The sequence below is a fragment of the Eptatretus burgeri genome, chromosome 8 (assembly GCF_056783735.1).
Source record: "Eptatretus burgeri isolate ZD-2024b chromosome 8, Ebu_testis_v1, whole genome shotgun sequence".
Classification (NCBI taxonomy): Eukaryota; Metazoa; Chordata; class Myxini; order Myxiniformes; family Myxinidae; genus Eptatretus; species Eptatretus burgeri.
In genome coordinates, this window is record NC_140968.1 from 13,874,193 (window position 1) to 13,894,273 (window position 20,081).

Below are 20,081 nucleotides of genomic sequence, written 5' to 3' on the forward strand. Positions count from 1 at the left end.
TATGTATTTACACCAACCATTGTACATAAATGCAACAAATCAACCAGGCTTCAGAAGTACAATGACATACAAGTTCCCGAAAGAAAAAGAAGAGAAGAGTGTATGAAATTTATCCACACTGAAAGAGTATCACCAGTTGGTTCTCACAAACCTCACAAATCCTTTCATGGCACCAAGTATCGGTGAGCTCATCAAGCCTTTTCATGACTTGGAACAAACAAAAATCAAGTTTTCATCTCGCCGACATATAAGGCCATTGAAGAACAACATGACGTGACATTGCTCAACAGGTTTTCCATTTAACACTCATTTTGTGCGATACAAAATTGAGCCAATGAAATAAAGGAACCAATATCACACTCGATGAAGGCATGCATCACGTCTTCCGTACATATGCAAAACGGGCAACATGTGGATGCAGTCGTGCAATTACTAATTAGCTTAGGGGAGAGTGGGGCAACATGGTCCCTTTTTTGGTTTTGTCCGTTTTGCCGTCAGATGATTTGCCAGCCAAGCACCATTCAATTGCCATTCGTTAGTCCATCTATCGCCCCAAGTAACTGCCCAATTTCGAGAATATTAGAGATCATTGAATGTCTATAAAAGGCAATTCAAAATTTGTGGTCGAAATGCTCAACTTTCCCCACCCCTGGGGCAAGTCGATCATCACTATGGGGAAAGATGATCATGGTCCTAAGGAAACATGAGGACAATCTAAATAAGCGATGTGTTAGAATTTTAATGAATGGAAAATAATTCTTCATTTATATATAGATATCCATCTAGGAGACCAACATAATATTTCCAAAACATTGTCCCATTCACAACCGGATACGAACGTCCATTTTCATGTCATTTATCTTTGTGTTCCAGTCTTAATGTCTAAATTCGCAACTCCCACTGACCGAGATCAATTTTGAATACCAGTTGCTTTGATTTTCTCTGGCTTCCCTTTAAAAATTTGGGTGGAGGTAGTTTTTTTTTAACGATGTCCTCCTTGGAAAAATTCCCACAATCTGTCTCGTCCACGATGGAACCTAGGTCGATCGAAGTTCATACGAGAAGGTACTTTGCGGAGAAACACTCCCTCATATCCATCGGCGTCGATTGCCTCTACACGCGCTATGTACAGAATTGATCGCGCTTTTTCCCATCTATTTTTGTAATTACAAAGTCTCCTTCAATAATATCATTATTGTCATCTGATCACCTGATCAACTTGCCCCACAACCAAGTGATCATCCTGCCCCACCGCCGCCATTTTTTACAAAATCGTCTGGCATTCATAAATTACAGCAATGAGCTAGGCAAAACATACACGCAATATGGGCATATAAGCTATGTATCTACCTATATACAGATACCATTCCTACTACACTTATTCATGGAGATAATACCTACTCACCGATGATTCGAAAATTTTCTTTTTCAGGAGGAAAATGATGTTTTTCTGATAAAACGAACGCAGCGTTTTTTTTCTCGTCATGCGCCTTCCACAGCGGAATTGTAGTTAATCGATCGATCAATCGTTGAGTGGCGCCACTGTCCAATGCGAGCTTTATTGGAGTCGTGAGAGGGGGGTGATCATCATGCCCCAGGGATCATCTTGCCCCACTCTCCCCTATTGGAAGGAACTATCCAGTGGATCAACCTCCACTGGAGATCATCCATTTGTGATCACCCATCGATATTTTACAAACATTGTACAACCCACTTTGGGGCACATCGATGGTGACTTGTCCAAAGTCGGAAAATGGATGCTGTCAGACAGACATTCCCGACTTTGACAGACGTCGTGGCTGCCATGCAGACATTTGCTGTTTGTTAGTTTTTATTGAAAGTGCCGACGTGGTCACCAAGACGCACAAGATGTCAGACCCATGAGGTCTGGCAAAAACAGGGGGGGGGGGAACTGGGGGAAGTGGAGAGGTGAGGAGAGGGGGGTACCTGGGGTGGAGGGTGTATTACAATTGGTATGTTGCTGGATTATGCAGATTAAATTTAAAGTGTATTAGTTGGGGGTGGGTGGGTTAAAGTTTCTAATTTTAAAGAGTATATACTTCATGGATGCCTCCAAAAGGTGTATTCTCGGATTTTTTCAACTGGAAAGAGTCTAATATATCTGAATATATGAGATTTTCAGGGATGATGAATGAGAGATTAGTATTCTTCAATTCCTTCAAATGTCCTGTTGAGCCATGTTAATGATATTCTGTCTTTATGACTGCTGAGACCAGCGTCACTGTTTAAAGGAAACCTTGCAAAGAGTCTGTCTCTCTCTCTCTCTCTCTCTCTCTCTCTCTCTCTCTCTCTCTCTCTCTCTCTCTCTCTCTCATCTCTCTCATCTCCCACACTCACACTCACACTCACACTCACACTCACACTCACACTCACACTCACACTCACACTCACACTCACACTCACACTCTCTCGAGTGCAGCCTGTGGCTACTGGTTGCATCATTGATTGGGACGCGGCTATGCCACTGATGCAGTGTCCCCCTTACCAGTGCACTGGTACTCATTTTGTCGACCTCGGAAGGATGACAGACTGAGTCAACCTCCTGGTGTATTAATTCAGTGGCCCAACAGGGCTTGAACTCAGGACCCTAGGATCCCAAGCCGCCACCCTAACCACGAAGCCATCACCAGGCTTGTTAAAGTTCATGATTCTACATTTTTTCAACTATCAACATACACATACTGGTTGGAAAGATGTAGCATCTGAAATACCGCACTGCTTACATTTAAACACGTGCAAAAAAAAAAAATCCCTACCTGCCTACCCCATTCATTGAGCAGCATGTTCCTAGAAACACATTTTTTTTATTTGGGGGGGGGGGCTTATTGCTTTAACCAAACACATCATTCTGATGAAACTTCGCCACAAGCTTCATATCTTATCATTAACAAAGGTGTATTGACAGCATCAAAATATACGCTCATTGAGGAGATATACATGGGGGGGGGAGGGGGAGGGACAGTTTGACACCTCCTAAAATAGGTATTTGCTGTCTTCCCCGAAAATACACACACAATTTCATTGAAACTTGACTACAACCTTCATCACCCATGATGTACCAAATTTTGTTCATGGCATGAAAAATCAAGGTCGAGGAGGGGGTCTGCAGGGGTTTGAACTCGCTCAAAATAGGTATTTGCTCTCTTCTCCAAAACTACACACACAATTTCAATGAAACTTGACCACAGCCTTCATCCCCCGTGATGTACCGAAGTTTGTTCACGGCATTAAAAAAAATCGGGGTCTAAGGGAGTCTGTGGGGGGTTTGAGGGACTGTTGCTCCTGATCCACATGAGCTTCAGGATGTGTAGTCCTGTCCTATTTTTACCTCTGGAGAAGGAGGGTATGTTTTCACCCCTTTCTGTTTGTTTGTGCACAGAATATCTCAAAAAGTTGTGGACAGATCTGGATGAAATTTTATGGGCAGGTTGGGTGTGTGATAAGGACGAACTGATTTGATTTTGGGTGAAGATCCGGATCCGCATCCACCTACTAGAATTTTTAAATTGATTCTTCACCATTGAGAGATAGGGCCAAAACGATATAGTACTGTATAGCATGATATTTCAAATATGTAATTGGCCCGATATATTCTCATGCATCAGGCATTGTGTGGCGGAGGTTTGCACTCTACCGAGTCCCCTTCTCGTTTACTTTTGGGCTTGCTATACATGGAGTCCCATACAGGTTCGGGGGAGAGGGGGGGGGTCGTTGGAATTGAAATGCACCAATAACTCAGTAACAACCCACTCATTGTGCAATACTTCAAGCTCATGGATCCAACATAAACCTAGTTCCGGCTTTTATAAAATGCTGCCTGAAGTCCCGACTTCTTGAAATACTACGAAAGAGAGGATTATAAAACAAAGGCTTTTGAGCAAACATCTTAGTGACATAGGTGTCCTCCTCCTGGTGGGACATCAAGAGGTTCTGCCAGGCATTCAAAAGACTGATTAAAAAAAAAAATACACAGGGATAGGAGATCTATCGACACAGTGAAGCAGGACCAGGAAACATTCGCGGCCATATCCAAACCCACCTGCTTGCCGCAGAATGTGAGTGGCCAAGAGATGGCTTGTTAATTGCCCTTCCAACAACAGTTTTTGAACAGAATATAACTGAAAGGCCATTATGGCTCCTGATGTCGACCATACTCTGGCCACACACTGCCAATAGACGGCATACATTTGGTCATAACCAGTGATGGCCTCCCCAAAATAAATCCAACAGTTGCCTTTACACTTCCTTCAACAAACCTTCCGGTGGTTGCAGGCAGATGAACCTATGCCACAAAAAGGAGGCGGCAACTAAATTGTCAATTACCAGAACTCGGCCTTTATACAAAAGGTGGGGGAAGGGCTCTCATCCACATACTCAATCTTTCTTTTTTGACATGTTCAACGACACCATCCCAGTTTTTCTGGCCACATTGTGGGGATGCTAGAAAAACCCCAAGATATTGAAACACCTTTATCCACCCATTTTGATTTTGCAGGAAGGTGTACTGGTGGGACGAGCATCATTCCAGATAGATTGTTTCTAACAAAGGGAACCCATAAGGCTTTGCTTTTTCCCACTTGCACTTCAGAGAAGAAGCCAAACAAAACAAATGCTAAGCACTTAACAAGAGCAGCAATATCATTATTATCTTTAACAGCAACAGAGACATCGTCAGCATAAGCTGATAGGATGACTGAAGAGTACTCAGGAGATATAACCACTCCAGAAACATTCTTCCTCAATAACACCTGAAGTGATTCCATAACAAGGGTGAATAATAAGCCGGAATCCGGGCAACCCCTCCTTACCGCTCTCTGAACCTGTGTGGGAGAACAAAGCTCATTGTTTACCTCAACTAGACTGAATATATTTTTCATCATAGTTTATTATATATAATAAAGTTTATAAAAAATAAATAAACTATTATATAATAAAGAAATATAATTTCTGAAATTGACCCCAAATCATCAAACTTCCAACACAATACAAACAAAACGTGATCGATGCTCTCAGAATTAAGCCTTTTCTACATCAAGAAAAATGATAGCAAAATAATTCTGTACACAGTTATCTATAAAATCTCTCAATTAGAACAAATGTGATCACATGTCAATGTGCCTGGGATACAATAACTCTGATTGGGGTGAACCAGATCGCTAATTACTTTTTAAAGTCTATTTGCCAAAACTTTTGAGATTTTTGTTTTTTAGTCAGTGCATAGCAAAGAAACAGGCATCCAATTCTTCAGTCACCAGCCTTTGGAAGAAGGGACATCACCATTCTTCTCAAGCTGAGAGGCAATTTTCCATGTATTGGAGATGATTCCAGGATATGCATCAGTTCTGGCCCTAACAGGTCCCAAAATGCCACTTAAAATTCAGCCGGCAGGCCATCAATTCCAGGGGCTCTTCCTGTGTCCATTTCAGCGAGGGCTTGGGTTAATTCCGTTAGAACAATTGGTGAGTCCACGTCTCGGTGCTGGGGCTCAGTAAGAGAGGGGGTGATGAGAAGTTATAGCGCAATTGTTGAGTCCAAGTCTCGGCACTGGGGCTCAGTTAGAGGGGGGGGGGTGATGAGAAGTTAAATGTCTCATCATTTTATCATCAACGATTTGTTTTGTAAACATTTTGGAGACTTTTTTTTTAACACACAGCTTTATGTCTCTGGGATTTACTTCAATAGCTCCGCAAGAGTCAAAAACAGAAAAATGTTCTTTGGTGATCTGCTGACAGAATCCAAATGAAAAAAAAATGATTTACAAGGGGTATCTAATACCTTTAAGTTCTGAACACTTAAGTTCTTAAGATAAACAGACAGACAGACAGACAGAGGTGAAACCATAACCCCCATCCACATTAAGTGGCAGAGGTTCCCTAAAAAACTGTTCAGCCTGGCAGAGGTATGCGCTCTCCGAGTTCCGTTCTAGTATTTATGCTGTATTCACGATCCACGTTGTTGTAAAAATGTAAATTAACCCAAATAAAAAGAGATAGCTTTGGCCCGGCAAAATGACCACAAAGAGAAGGTCATATGTCTGAAAATCCTCAAAACCGATGAGATTGCCAAAATCAATTATCCAAAAGAAGCATTTTATTATTTCCTATCTTTTTGCGTCACGGTCGCAGTGTTTTATTTACTTGGTGAAGCATGCCTTCTTCTTCATCTATCTATCGATCTATCTATATGTTACTAAAACTCTCATCTTGTATGAATGTATATGTATGTATGTATGTATGTATGAATGTATGTATGTGTGTATGTTCTCGAAATACAGCCAAAACGGTACATTATAGCGCAAAAAGTTTAATGCCAACTTACTCACCATTCTCCTGCGGTGTGCAGTATCAAGTTTCGTTAAAATCGGGCAACAAAATTTTTTATGAAAAAATCAATTCCTGATTGAGTCAAGTTCTCTTCTGGAATATTTGATCATTGCAAACAACCTCAGCGGTATAGTTCGCTGGAGCTATCTATTTTTTTTTCTTGAAATAATTTATTTAAAAATCTCAAACATTTAGTACAGACAAAGAACGATTTATTTTTAAGCATAAAATAAACATCGCCATTTTGATCTAATACTTCCGTGTTCATTCATAAATAAAATTGTGTTTAGAAGATTACGCACAATAATTTCTTCGACTCTCTTTTCTCCGTTTTTTTTTTCACATTGAAGTGCAATATCAAGTTTCATTCAAATTGGGAAACGAAAAAAATTATTAAAAATCAATTCCCGATTCAGTCAAGTACTCTTCGGGATTATTTGATCAATGCAGACAACCTCAGCGGTATAGTTCGCTGGAGCTATCTTTTTTTTTTTCAAAATGATTTTTTCATCAACCGCTGTTAACGGGAACCCAACGGGTTCACGGGTCGTCTAGTATCTATTAAAAGCGTGTAAAATTATTTTATACTCTACTGTATTGCTTGCCACCAGGTCAGGAATTGAAACCAGAACATACATAGAATTACTGCCTCCCTTGCAGCCTATTATTTAAATAATTACTCATCTAAATTCAATAAACATCAAAAAGGAAAGATGCTTCCTTAACATGATGATAACTCAAATTGCCTCTGTTGTTAACGGTGTGCAATGTGGCAACATCTACAAGAATACGATGACTACAGTTTGTATTCCTCTTTGGTTTCACCATCAAACCTGTTAACATTTGTCTTTGACTTGAAATCGTATCAACTCACGAGAATGTAAACAACAGTTTTGTTTCATAACTTTTGACATTGCTTCTATTAAAAATTACTCCTTGTAAAGTGTTAAATAACGAGCTCATTCTGATCACTCATGTCTGCATGTAGGATGTACACCAGCATCTGCTTGCAGTCTGCAAGCATGTCCCACCAATATATACCAAAGCTTTCTAACCACTGACTGACTGACTCACTCACTCATATAAATGTTTAGTACTTTCTAGGTGGATGCAAAAGCTGACATTTTGTATACTGAGGCAATTTGATTCCAAGAAGAATCGATTTCGAACAATGTGCATTATGAATACATCTCAGACGATTACTCTGAACATTCGAAATATTCTCAGAGCACCTCAGGGCTGTTTTTTTATCCCCTATTTTATATTCATTGTTTACTCATGATTGTGTTGCCTTATCTGATAGCTCACTGGTGGTGAAATTTCCAGACGTGACCTTTGCCTGACTCTCAACAGTGATGAAAGTGATTACTGTAATCAAGTCAGAAAACTTGTCGAATGGTGTTCTTTAAATGATCCCACACCCAACGTCGCAAAGACAAAGGAAATTATTGACTTTAAAAAAAAATAAAACTCCCACTCAACACTTGGTTATTCACGATGCCGAGGTTGAAATTGTCACCACTTCTTTTAGATTTTTAGCCATACATATACATTTTTTTTTACATGGTCTCTGCTCATAAAAGCAAGGACACAGAACTAAATGCTCCCTCCCTCCACCTCCTCCACTGTATTGGGGTGTAACTCAAAAGGTACCCTCATGGGCTGACCAACATACTTGGTTAAAAAGCAATCCTGCATTATGTCTCAAAAATCCTCATCTGCTCTGCCCTTTCCTTCTTCTTGGACCAAATCTATCTCTGGCAAGTTAAAATCCTCCATAATCAATACTCTTCCCTTACCACATGCCCTTCTGAATTATTCATGTACTCCTCCTTCCTCCTCTTCCCTCACACCAGGAGCCATATAAAAGCATCCTACCAGTAACTTTCTCTTTTTACATTCTCTAATCTCTACCTAGTCCAGCAGCGTAGTCTGATATTTCAGATCAATTGCTCAAATTTGCATAAAAGCACCAAAATTGGGACACATGTAGAATAATGTATTCCGAACAATTCAAGATATGGAGCCACCCGAGATTGTGCCTTGGTCAGCTTCGGCGACCATTTTCCAAAATGGCCGCCATTCTACTTTAGCGAAATTGGCGATATGCTCTTATTTTCTTATTGTAAAATGACCATTTTTCCCCAATACAATGGTTGGAAATATAATAAATCAACACAAATGACATTTGTATTGTTTTCCTTTGTAAATGCACATCACATGGAGTATTTATCACCTCTGAGAAACCTACAAAGAGAATAACAATGACAGATATCCCATGTTGTTAAAGTAGAATGGTGGCCATTTTGGAAAATGGCCACCAAAGCTGACCAAGACAAAATCTCGAGTGACTCCATTTCCAGAATTGTTCAGAATGCATTAGTCAACATATGTACCAATTTTGGTGCTTTTATGAAAAGTCGAACAATTGGTTTGCTATGCTGCAGTACTATAAGGAGCGTTCAGGAAGACCACGGTCATCAACCAACCCCGCAAAGGAAAATCAATTGCTAGAAACCCTCCACCGATCCCCACAGAAATCTGTACGACAAATGGCTCGTGAGACAGGAATCCCAAAATCAAGTGCCCATCGCATTTTGAAGCAAATTAATTGGAAAAGTTACATTCCAACATTAATCCATTGGTCCGCGTTATCGGCTGTGTTTGGAACGTGATGGTCGTCAGTTTGAACATTTGTAAACATGCATTTATCCATTTATACATTTCACCATTAATCTTGTTTCTAAGTCAATAAACAACGCATTTATTATCATTTAAAGAGTGAGTACATTTTTTGGGACACCCTGTATATATTGTTACGGTTCGAGGAACCGTATGCATTCAAACATACAGCTGACCCAAAGTTAGTTATGCCCTTAAGTATATGTGTAGACAGATTCCCTCCTCATGTTTAGTGGGAAATCGAAGGATTGCATTGCGATGTTTTTTTAGTGAGGGTAATAAATCTTTATATCCCATCCCCCATCACGATCCACTATCCACCTGCTGTATCCGAAGGCCCATTGGCCGCGGCAAAATCTTTGTGTTGTGGCTTCTTCTTGATGAGTCCAGACATGCGTGGAGGGGCGGGTTTTTCCCGGCATGGTCGAAACCCTACCCAGAAAGGGCGGACCCATGAAGGCCCTGTCCAATCAGGGTGGACAGTGGTGTCGGCTTCACCAAGGCCCCTCCCCGCTGAGAGAGATATATAAATTACGAAGCGATCCTCAGCGGAGTCCTTGGCTGGGAGATAAATTACGGCACCATCCTGAGAGGGTAGAGAGAGAATTCTGTGTGGGTCGGCCGTGTTCGCTGGAGTCTGAGATTGGAGAGAAACAGCGTTGGAGCGAGACAGTGGTTGGAGTGAGACGGTTGGAGTGAGACGGTTGGAGTCACGGTGAGGGTCAAAGAAAGAAAACAAAGGAGGGTCGTGACGCGGAGGGTCTGCCCGCATCTCGCCTTGGCGGCCCGTCTGTTGCGCTGGTTTGAGGGCGCCCGATCTTGACCGGGTCTCTCGTGGTTCCTGCCGGCGGCCCTGATCCCCGTCTTGGACTCCGCTCTGCTCCACCCGGGCTCCTTCACGGACTCGGTCTCCGCGCGTGTGGCTGTGTGCCGCATAATGGAGCATCCCTTCCCTCCAACGTGCAGGTACCCCAAAAGAACTGCGACCTCAGCTCACCTCCCTCTTTGGCTGCGGGGGTCCTTTGCAATACACCTGGGTTTATTTTTGTCTGAGTGTGTGGCGCCGTCTTTAAGTAGGACTGTTTAAGTGTTTGATCATTGTAAATCTTGCCTGTATATCCCACGATAAGTCTGCTCTGAGTCCTTTTGTAAGTTGATTGTAAATAAACCATTATTAGAAATGTTCTCAGTTCGTTTTCGTCTTTTCTTTCATTGGTCCAGCATGGTTCGGATCTGAGTTTAGCCGGGTCTTTATCCCCGATATATAATCTGTTCACATCTTCGCCGGTACGTTCTTGGGAGTTCCGCTCGGCTGCATCCAAACCGGAAAGGTAGTTGGAAGAGTGATCCGGTTCGGGCAAGATGTACCGAGGGCGTGGTTCCCCGGTAGACGACACCACGTGGTTAATTAGGTAAACTGGTTCCAGACAAAAAGACCCTACACTACGCGGTGGAGGTATTGGCGTCCATGGTCGGTGAAGCGATCCGCCGCCTCACGGAATAATCCGTGAACGACGGCCGACAATTCCGAGAGTCTGTTGGGAGGCGACGTATATGTATGTATGTATGTATGTATGTATGTATGTATGTATGTATATATATATATATATATATATATATATATATATATATATATATATATATATATATATATATATAGTGCTTGGCTGATATCGGCAATTTTTCAGGTATTGGCAGATTGCAGCCAGTGTGATTATCGATGACAGTACGTACTGTATACAACCCAAAAACCCTGAGTGGCTTTCACCCTTGTTTTGGAGGAATTTCAATCAACATATTATAAAAACAACGTTGCATTTATATAAATATATATATATATATATATATATATATATATATATATATATATATATATATATATATATGTTTCAAGGAGATGTGCATTAACAATATCTTTATAAATAGCTGCGTGTGACAGGCGAGAAAAAAATTGGCTCTAATTTTGAAAACACGCAAAATCGGCAAACGGCTCGAAAATCTGGTGTTATAAAATAGATTTTGCTTTAAAACTCGCAAAGAGAAACCATGCAACTTTGTAAAGCACACCCGGTTTATATAAAATAACCAAATGCTTTCTGAAACAGTCATGAGGACAAAGGAAAACATGATCACTCATATGTTGCTGAGGTTTAACATTAAATCCTCCATCACAAATACCGGATGGAACTTTGCCACCACGGTGACAGTAACCAGGCATGCTGGCATTGACGGAGAGCCGCTTTTAAGATCCAAATTTATCCATATGTAACTCTACCTTGAATAGCAAACCCACTGTATATGCCGATCAGGATATGAACTGTACTGCTATCGACTGGAAGGTGCTCGGCAAGTGGCTTAAGCACTCAAGTAAGCACTCCAATTAAATGGTTGATAAGGAAAGGCTGGCTTGGCAAGTAATAGCAAGCTGATTGGTGATGGCACATACTCACAAAAAAATGAAACCGCCGATTTCTTAATATTTTCAGATTTCACTTCAGTTTTTCAGTTATTTAGTCCATGTTATCCGATCCTCCAAAATCAAATTATATTTCTATTGTATACTTGAATTAGTCTCGTAGTCTGAATTAGAAGAGTAGATCGTGGAAAATCGCATCATACAATGCATGAAATCACTCCAAGCTCCTAATTTGAAAACTATAGCACTTACAAAAGCAATGTACTGCATATGGCAATTCGTAGATATGTAGATGAGGCATTCAATAATCCATCCATCCATCTATTGGGACCATACTCTGTGCAGAGCATTTGTGCTGCCGAAGCAGTCTCCTTGGCTATTGGGCACAATCATGGACAGGTCACCACTCTGACACAGGATACCAGCAAGCTGGCACTCCTTTTGCTAACCTCAGAAGGATGACAGGCAGAGTCAACCCCACCTGGTATGAATTCAACAGCCAACTGGGATTTGAACTCAGCATCCTACGATCCCAAGCCCACCACCCTCACCATTAAGCCAACACCAGGCATATTCAATAATATGAGTGAGGGAAGTGGGGGGGGGGACATTTTGAGCACTTTATCATGAATAAACTGTTGTGGCCTGTTCCAAGTCAAAGAATTGTTGAGCAGGCCAAAAAAAATGGAAAATACCCCAGCAAGGTAACCGAGGACGTGCCTCAAGATCCCATTGAGAGTGAGGTGTCCGAGGATGCGTCTGATAAGGATATTATTAAATAGGGCCGTTAATGATCTTCAAAAGGGGTGATTTAATTAATCAAAGCACCCAATTTTCACTCTTGCACTTCCTTGGAGTTCCCTTAGGATGGACACAAAGTTTCAGGCTGCTATGTTTCATGATCTTGGAGTTATGGAGGACACACACACACACACACACACACACACACACACACACACACACACACACACACACACACACACACACACACACACACACACACACACACATTTATTAGTATAGATGTGAAATTATTTTTAAACAGCTTGTCTCCTTGCTTGAAACTTACATGAGCGGGTTTAAAATGGTGCCAAGGAAGCAACTTTAAACAGAACAGCATGTGACGATCCAAACTCTGTGAGAAAAACGACACACTAACAAAATAGCAGAAAAGCTGAAGATCTCCGACAATGGTGTGAGGTATACTTTGGAACTCCTGAAAGAACCTGGTTTTGGACAAGACAACAAAAGGTCAGGAACCCAGAAGAACATCCCCAAGGCAAGAGAAGCACTTGAAGTTGATCAGCTGACATGAGAGAAGAAAATCAAGTCAGCAGCTACCAAATGAAATGAGAGCAGGCCTGAACATCAACATCTCATCCAGCACTGTGTGCAGAAGGCTGATAACAGAAGGTCTCCATGGCAGTGTTGCAGCAAAGAAACCACTGCTGAGACTACATAATAAGGTGAAAAGACTGAAATTTGATCAGAGATGCCAGTTTTTATGCAGAAGACCTGGAGAACGTTATGACGCACAATGTTTGCAGCCTACTTTTGAGCACGGAGGAGGATCTGTGACTATATGGGGTTGCATCTCAGCTTTTGGAAAAGGAAAACTTGTCAAAATCAAAGGGACGCTAACGAAAGAGAAATACAAGCAGATACTGCAGCACCATGCAATTCCTAGTGGAAATCACTTAATCGGAAGATAATTCATTTTCCAACAATATAATGATCCAAAACACACTTCCAATACAGTACATTATTTGGACAATAAGGTTACAGCTGTTGTGCTCCAAGTGTTAGAATGGCCACCCCAGAGTCTGGACATGAGCCGCACCAAGGTCATATGGCGATTCCCTCGAAACTGAGAAGAAGAACAAGAGGAACGCAACTAACCTTACAGAACTGTGGAATGTACGACATGATATTTGGCACAATATTCCTGTAAGTGCTTCAGTCGAATACAGAAAGTATGGATAAAGGAGTAATGGCACTCAAGAAGGCAACGAGTGGATACACAAAGTATTGACTACTGCTATAAAATGACACTGTTCTTGTTATTTACTTAAGCAGTTTGTTTCATGCCCATTTATAAGGCTGTTAATTTAAAATAATAAGCACACGACTGTTATCATTGATGATTTGATGACCTTAACCTTAAGTATGAATATCATTGGAATAATACAAACTTTTGCACAGTACTGGGTGTGGATATATATAATGTATATACTTCAAAATTATGTCCAATGAAGCTATGCATGGCAGGATGGCCTGGAGGTATGCACACTCACCTCTAAGGTGTATAGTCTGGGTTTGAATCTCAGCCCAACTATAAACTACCATCCTGTTGTTTCAGTGTGTGTGTGTGTGTGTGTGTGTGTTTTCTCGACCTAAGTGTTTGTACCAATTATATGTTAAATTTATCAATTTTGCTGCAAAATTTTTCAATAAATTTGTATATTCAAAAGAAATAGATTACATTGATTTACGACATCATCAGATTTGAAATAAAGTTTCCTCGTATATTTAGCGGTGATTGCTTTTGGTGTCAAATTCAGTTGAAACAAAGCCCGTCATATCAAAAAAGTGTTTGTGTATATTTCTTCGTATTTTCTTTTCTTGAATGTATAGTACAGTTTGTCACACGTTGAAAATCAAAACTATATTATAAACTACAGTGTAAAATAATACGTTGATCATGAAATTTTCATGATTGACAGTAAATGATACTTCGACATCCTGGATCTTCAGTGTTTGAGACGTCGACTTATTACACCTATAGTCTTCTTCTTCTTCTTTCGGCTGCTCCCGTTCGGGGTCGCCACAGCAGATCATCCGTATGATCCGCATAGTGATTTGGCACATGTTTTACGCCGGATGCCCTTCCTGACGCAACCCTGGTCGCCTCTTACGACACAGGGATATGGTACACCTATTTTAACCGGGGTATACACCGGCCCAGTATACTGGTACTCATTTCGCCGACCTCGGAAGGATGACAGGCTGAGTCAACCCCCTGGTGTATTAATTCAGTGGCCCAACGGGGCTTGAACTCAGTACCTTTTGGATCCCAAGCTCCTGCCCTAACCACTGCACCAACACCAGGCTCTTATTACACCTATAGTATGGTGTAGATTTTGATATATTTGTAGTGAGATCGAGCATCGTATTTAACTCCAAGAAAGTCAGTTATCGAGAAACGCAATTGTGGGAAAGTCACCAAGTGTGAAGAGGCAGCCGAAAAAACAGAAAAAAATTCCGTGAACAGTCAAAAGACTAATCAGATGAAAAAGGGATGATTGAAAAGACATAACCAGTGACCGAGAACCATACCAGGTGTAAATGTCAAAAAATACCGTCACACTGTGAGGCAGCACAAAACCATTAACTTTGAACCATTGGCTTACAAAAACACCAGCCTTGCCAATCGCCATTGATACCGCCATTTGAGAACATGCTCGGAATGAAACGTACACAACCCATGATAGTGCATCATTGGGGAACTTGGTCATTCCACATCCACAAACCAACAACTTAAACTTCATTTCACTTTTTCAGCGTAAATTAAAATAATGAACCTCGTACAATTATATTCTGGTGTTCTGCCTGAAGGCAGGTTCAGTACTGCCGAAGCTGTTTATTGGCAAGGCTAATAGTGGATTGTTTGCCATTGCCTTCCCAACAGTTGTTGGGGCAGGAATTTGTTCATGGTGCCAGCGATAGCTCGCCTAATCTTCGTGAAGGACACCGTGTAATCTTTAACGTCCACCAACGAATGCTGGCAGGCAGGATTCCCGTTTAACGTCCATTTGAGGGACAGCACACACATTGATTAATCGCCCTGCCTGTGAAACACTGGGATGACAGTTTATAGCTGGCTCGGGATTCAAACGCAGACTAGACTGCTTAGAGGCGAGTATGTGTACCACTCGGCCATCCTGTCAGCCTCTTCATACAATAGTGGAGAACAATACAAATAATAATCCAAGTTCTAAATTATTTTTTGTAATCTCCAATTTTGTAAATCTGATCAAAAAGTTTAAAAAAAGAAAAAGACATCATACTTCATTAAATTGAAATATCGATAACACTGGGCTGCATTTGAAATATTTTTTTCAGGGGTCTAGGTTTTCTCAACGGTTGTAATATGTTTTTTGCATGCTGAATTCAGAAATGTATCTAATTTCGCTCAATCAGGTCAAGTTTTTTCTATCTCTATTTTATCTCTAAAAAAAAAAGCTGTCTCAATTTTAAGGAAAAAAAAATAATCAAAATTTTTGTTTCTTTAATTTGCATATTTTAAATTCAAAATCAGACTTGCATTGACAGAAAATGTACAAACTATACATATAATGACACACAAGTACACTTAATGTGGAAGAAAGTGCCTTCTCAATTACTTTCATTTCAATTTCAGAAAAAATATAGATAAATCGTCGTTTCTGGCAACACCCAACTTCAGTTGCTCCAGCAGTCGCTGTTTTCCTTCGTCCTTTTAATGTTGAATTTCACATTAATGGTACTTGTGCGTTATTTTATATATAGTTTGAACATTTTCTGTCAATGTAAGTCTGATTTAGAATTTTAAAAATGCTAATTAAAAAAACAAAAATTGATTATTTTTTTTCCTTAAAATTGAGATAGCATAAAAACTTGACCTGCTTTAGCGAAATGAGATACATTTCTAAATTCAGCATGCAAAAAACATATTAGAGACGTTGAGAAAACCTAGATCTCTGAAATGACGCAGACCAGTGTAATAGATAGCAGTTGAATAACAATCTCTTTTTGTCTTACTAATATAGGCTCATGTTTATTGAAGGAATAAAAAAAAAATAAAAGTTGCTGAGCCATGAGACATGAGCCGTCTGGACTTTTCTGATTTTCCAATTTGTACAAAATCATGGCATCACTTCACGTATCCCTTGCTCTTTAATTTCCGATGACGAGACGAATAGCAAATACTTTACCCAAGCAGCAACACCAGAGGAGACCATGCCACCGACGGCCTACGGTACCCATTGCTGAGTGCCAGCACTCAAGGAAGTCTGTTCACCCCGCAGCTATCTTCCTTTCAACACGCTCTGAGGTTGGGATTTAAGTTTGTTCTGCTTTTTTCTTGGAGAATAATTTATTCACACAATTCATAAAAAATTATTGCGTTCGTTGTCTGTCGGCGCATTTCAAGGCGTTGTCATTTTCTTTTCCTAGTTGTGTGTTATGCCGCATGCTAGTCACTGAGTGTAATTTTAACATTGGCCCAATCTGGTTTTCGGAACTGCTTGATATCTATATGTTCATGCTTGACAGCGCTGTTCGTCTAGCTGTGCTACCAGCAATGATGCAACCAGCAGCACCAGGCTGTATATGAAATAATAAAGCCATAGTGGATTTTTAAAAAAAGTACTTTGACCCCCCCCCCCCCATTTCCTCCCTGATGAAGGGTTTGAAATTATTGGTATCAACTCAGATTTACCTCTCTCCTCAATTATATTCAACCGTTTTCATTTTCTTGGGGTGGGGTAGAATTATAAGGGCACCTTATCATATCCACCGAAACTTAATTTTGTTTAGGGGTTGGCCACTGAAAGGTTAACTTCACAGCTTGAAATGAGACAAGCCTTTGAGATGGCTGGTGTTAGTGTGCATTGGCAGACAAGGTAGTGTATTTTATCAACCGAAAATTTAAGAGAACTAGTGGGCCCGTTGGTCCATTGGACTTGCAGCATACCTGCTTGCTCTGCTGCTTGAGCATGAGCTTGCCTTTTCACCAAGCCCAGATGTGCTTGGCCCAGGACAGGGATTATACGTTAGTTATTATTCTTGCTATATTATACTAATATTATGATTGTTGTTAATATTGTTGTGGTTACCAAATTCGCAAACCACCATTCAGGTCCCTTAGGTGAGGTATCTCGGTAAGTGCATGTGTAGTTAGGCCCAAACCCGTTGTCTAGTGGGAATACATGTCATTTATGCGAGCTGCGACTCTTCAGGATAGCCGTTTTTCTTTTACTATCTTTATTTTGGACCAACCGCCATGATTACCACCACAACCACAACATCAACCACCAACCACAACGCCGCTTCACCACAACCGCCACGACCTTCACGTCACACCTCGCAACCGTAGCATCGCCACCGTTCTTGCCCCGCTGTGGGTACCGGTGTTGGACTCGTGCAGGGCGCACGTTGAACAGCGTGTACAAAATCACGGATTTTGTGCTTCAAAAACGGATCAAAAACGACACACGCCCACTTTTTGCCGTCCAATCGGTGAGCGAGGGGCGATTTGGCCCCGCCTCCAGAACGATCGATATATGCAAATTTGTGGATCAAAAAGCCTTCACGCCCACTTTTTCTCGGGCCAATGGGGAGCGAGGTGAAAGGTCGAAGGGAGGGGGTCAAAGGCGAAGCTACGGGGGGATAAAAGGACGGTGTTCGTCAGTCAGAGCAGTGTGGAAGTCTGGAGCCCGAAGCCTGCAGTAGCTGGAGAAGCTGAAGAGAGTCGGACGAGGGGGTGCTCGCGTCGGTGCCAGGAGCTGCACGCCCGAGGGAGGCCGGCAGCGCGACCTGGCCGAGGTGGAGACGCACACCAGGGATAATAAAGATCCTCTATACCCCGAGCATCAGCAACCCCCTCCTGTTTCCCCCCGCGCTGAGATAGTGCGACCAAGGGGGCCCCGTTCCCACCCTCTACCAGACACCGTCCACGAGGCCCGCGGGTTGCGGCGCCATCGCCGCTCCGCGTCTCATCACCAGACGGGTAGGCGCGACCCGGTGTCGGCCTCAGGCCCGCCTCATTCTTGGGGGATTTCTTTTCCTTGGTTTTGGGTATGTGTTGTCGGCGCCGTCTGTGAAGTAGAATTGTATAAGTGTTGCCGTGTGCTCGGTAGTCGGTATTAGCTCTGCATTGTTTTCGCTTTTATATTTGCTTTTTGTGTAAATGGAATTGTGTTTTCTTTTTTTTGTATGCTTTTGGTGGAATTGTATTTGTGTGCTTCCCGTGTGCCGCGAATAAATGTGCTTTATTGTTGAACTGTTCTCCCGCTTCGCTTCGTCTTTTCCCCCATTGAACCCTCATCTTGCTTCACGTAAAGGGTTGGTAGTGGGCTGAGTACGCCCGATAATTAATCGAACCGTCGAGGTCGACGATAACACCGCTCGGTTATTCTGATAGTACGGAACGGGTCGCTTAAGTGGCCCGTGTCTGAAGTCGACCTGCGGCGAGGTGCGATCGCCCGGTCTACCCTCCGCGTGGGTACTTAGGTAGGTCGAATTTGGCGAGCAACCCTATCCCACGCGGGGGCTGATTGGCTCGATCGCGGTGAGACCGAAAGGTCCACCCGTGACTGGTTCCCGGCGTTAGTCCGAGAGGGTCACGACTGGATTGTCCGTCCGGTGGGCGACGTGCCGCGATTCGAGTTGCGTGGCCGTCAGCACGCCGGCGGGCGCGAAAACCGCAACAATATTATTAGTAGTAATTAATATATGACTTGTTCCAGTTATCTTATTTTTTGGGGATTTTGTAATAAGAATGCCATGTCATGGAAGGATGCATTAGGCTGCTCAATACATTTTAACATGGCATGTGTTTAAAATTTCGGAATTCTTCTGGATTTCCAGATTCTTTGAAGTTAATTAGCCTCATCAACTCAGATCATGACAATCATTTCGGTGTGTCACACTCCGCATCAGAAAGCTCCAGCAGAACTCCACAAAAAAAACATGCCTCACACACATATACACACACACACACACACACACACACACACACACACACACACACACACACACACACACACACACACACACACACACACACACACACACACACACACACCTCGTCGTCCATTTATAGTAGATGTTGAGGTGCGCCTGACGTTTCGAGTCGAGATAGGAGGTACAGGGATATTGGTAGGACTTGTAGGTAGCTTGAGTGTGGATGGGTGATGGTTTCTGTAGTTGGTGCAGGCCAAACGGCTTCCTCCTGCATCAAAGTTCCTTGTATGTCATTGTAAAAAGTTAGCCCGTGGACTTCATTCCATTTGGCTCTGAAAGGCTAATGCTCAAAACGCAGCTGCACCTCACTTTCTGGAATGCTATTCCATTCAAATTCAACTTTCAGTTGATGATGCCCATGGTTTAACCGCAACTTAGTCAGACCGAGATTCATGAATGATGCATCATCAACTGAAGTAGTCACATGCTGTTGAACAGCAATGTATCAAAGTCTGAAAAGAAGCAAGCTCAAAGCCTGTCTGTTTGACCTTTTTGTGATCCAATTGTAAAAGCTGAAATTATAGTGTTCAATCTGCATGATTATTTATTTATTTTCTGGTGGTTTGTTTTTCTTCCACGGACAAGTGGTTTGAATATACATGTTTCATTTGTTTGTCAAATGTTTTGGGGAAGTGTGCCCAGAAGGCAAACATGTTCAGAGTAGCAGACTTCCCAAATATTTTGCAACTCCAGTTCATTGCTCTGTTCTTGCACAAGCATGGGAAAACGTTTTGTCATTTCTAAACCAAATGCTCTGGCACAATATCCGAGAAGTGTGCACACTCGTCTCTGAGCTGTCTTGCCTGGATTAGAATCTCACCGCTGGTGTTTCACGTGCAGGGTGATAAAGGACG

General features: G+C 41.9%; 2 protein-coding genes across 5 annotated transcripts in view; one reads left to right on the top strand and one right to left on the bottom strand.

The window, feature by feature from the left end:
• Window positions 1–20,081, top strand: part of METTL9 (methyltransferase 9, His-X-His N1(pi)-histidine) — an 80,956-nt gene that overhangs the window by 59,689 nt on the left and 1,186 nt on the right. The window lies entirely within an intron of this gene.
• LOC147021147 (protein NATD1-like) overlaps window positions 1–20,081 on the bottom strand; it is an 81,288-nt gene that overhangs the window by 10,234 nt on the left and 50,973 nt on the right. The window contains exon 1 of one of the 2 annotated variants that reach the window (XM_085890981.1): window positions 16,416–16,566. The exons of the other annotated variant lie outside the window; for it this stretch is intronic. Coding sequence (XP_085747107.1) covers window positions 16,416–16,467 — 52 coding nt within the window. The 5' untranslated portion in view covers window positions 16,468–16,566. Of the gene's footprint in view, window positions 1–16,415; window positions 16,567–20,081 lie in introns of those variants that run through there. 2 annotated transcript variants of the gene reach the window in all.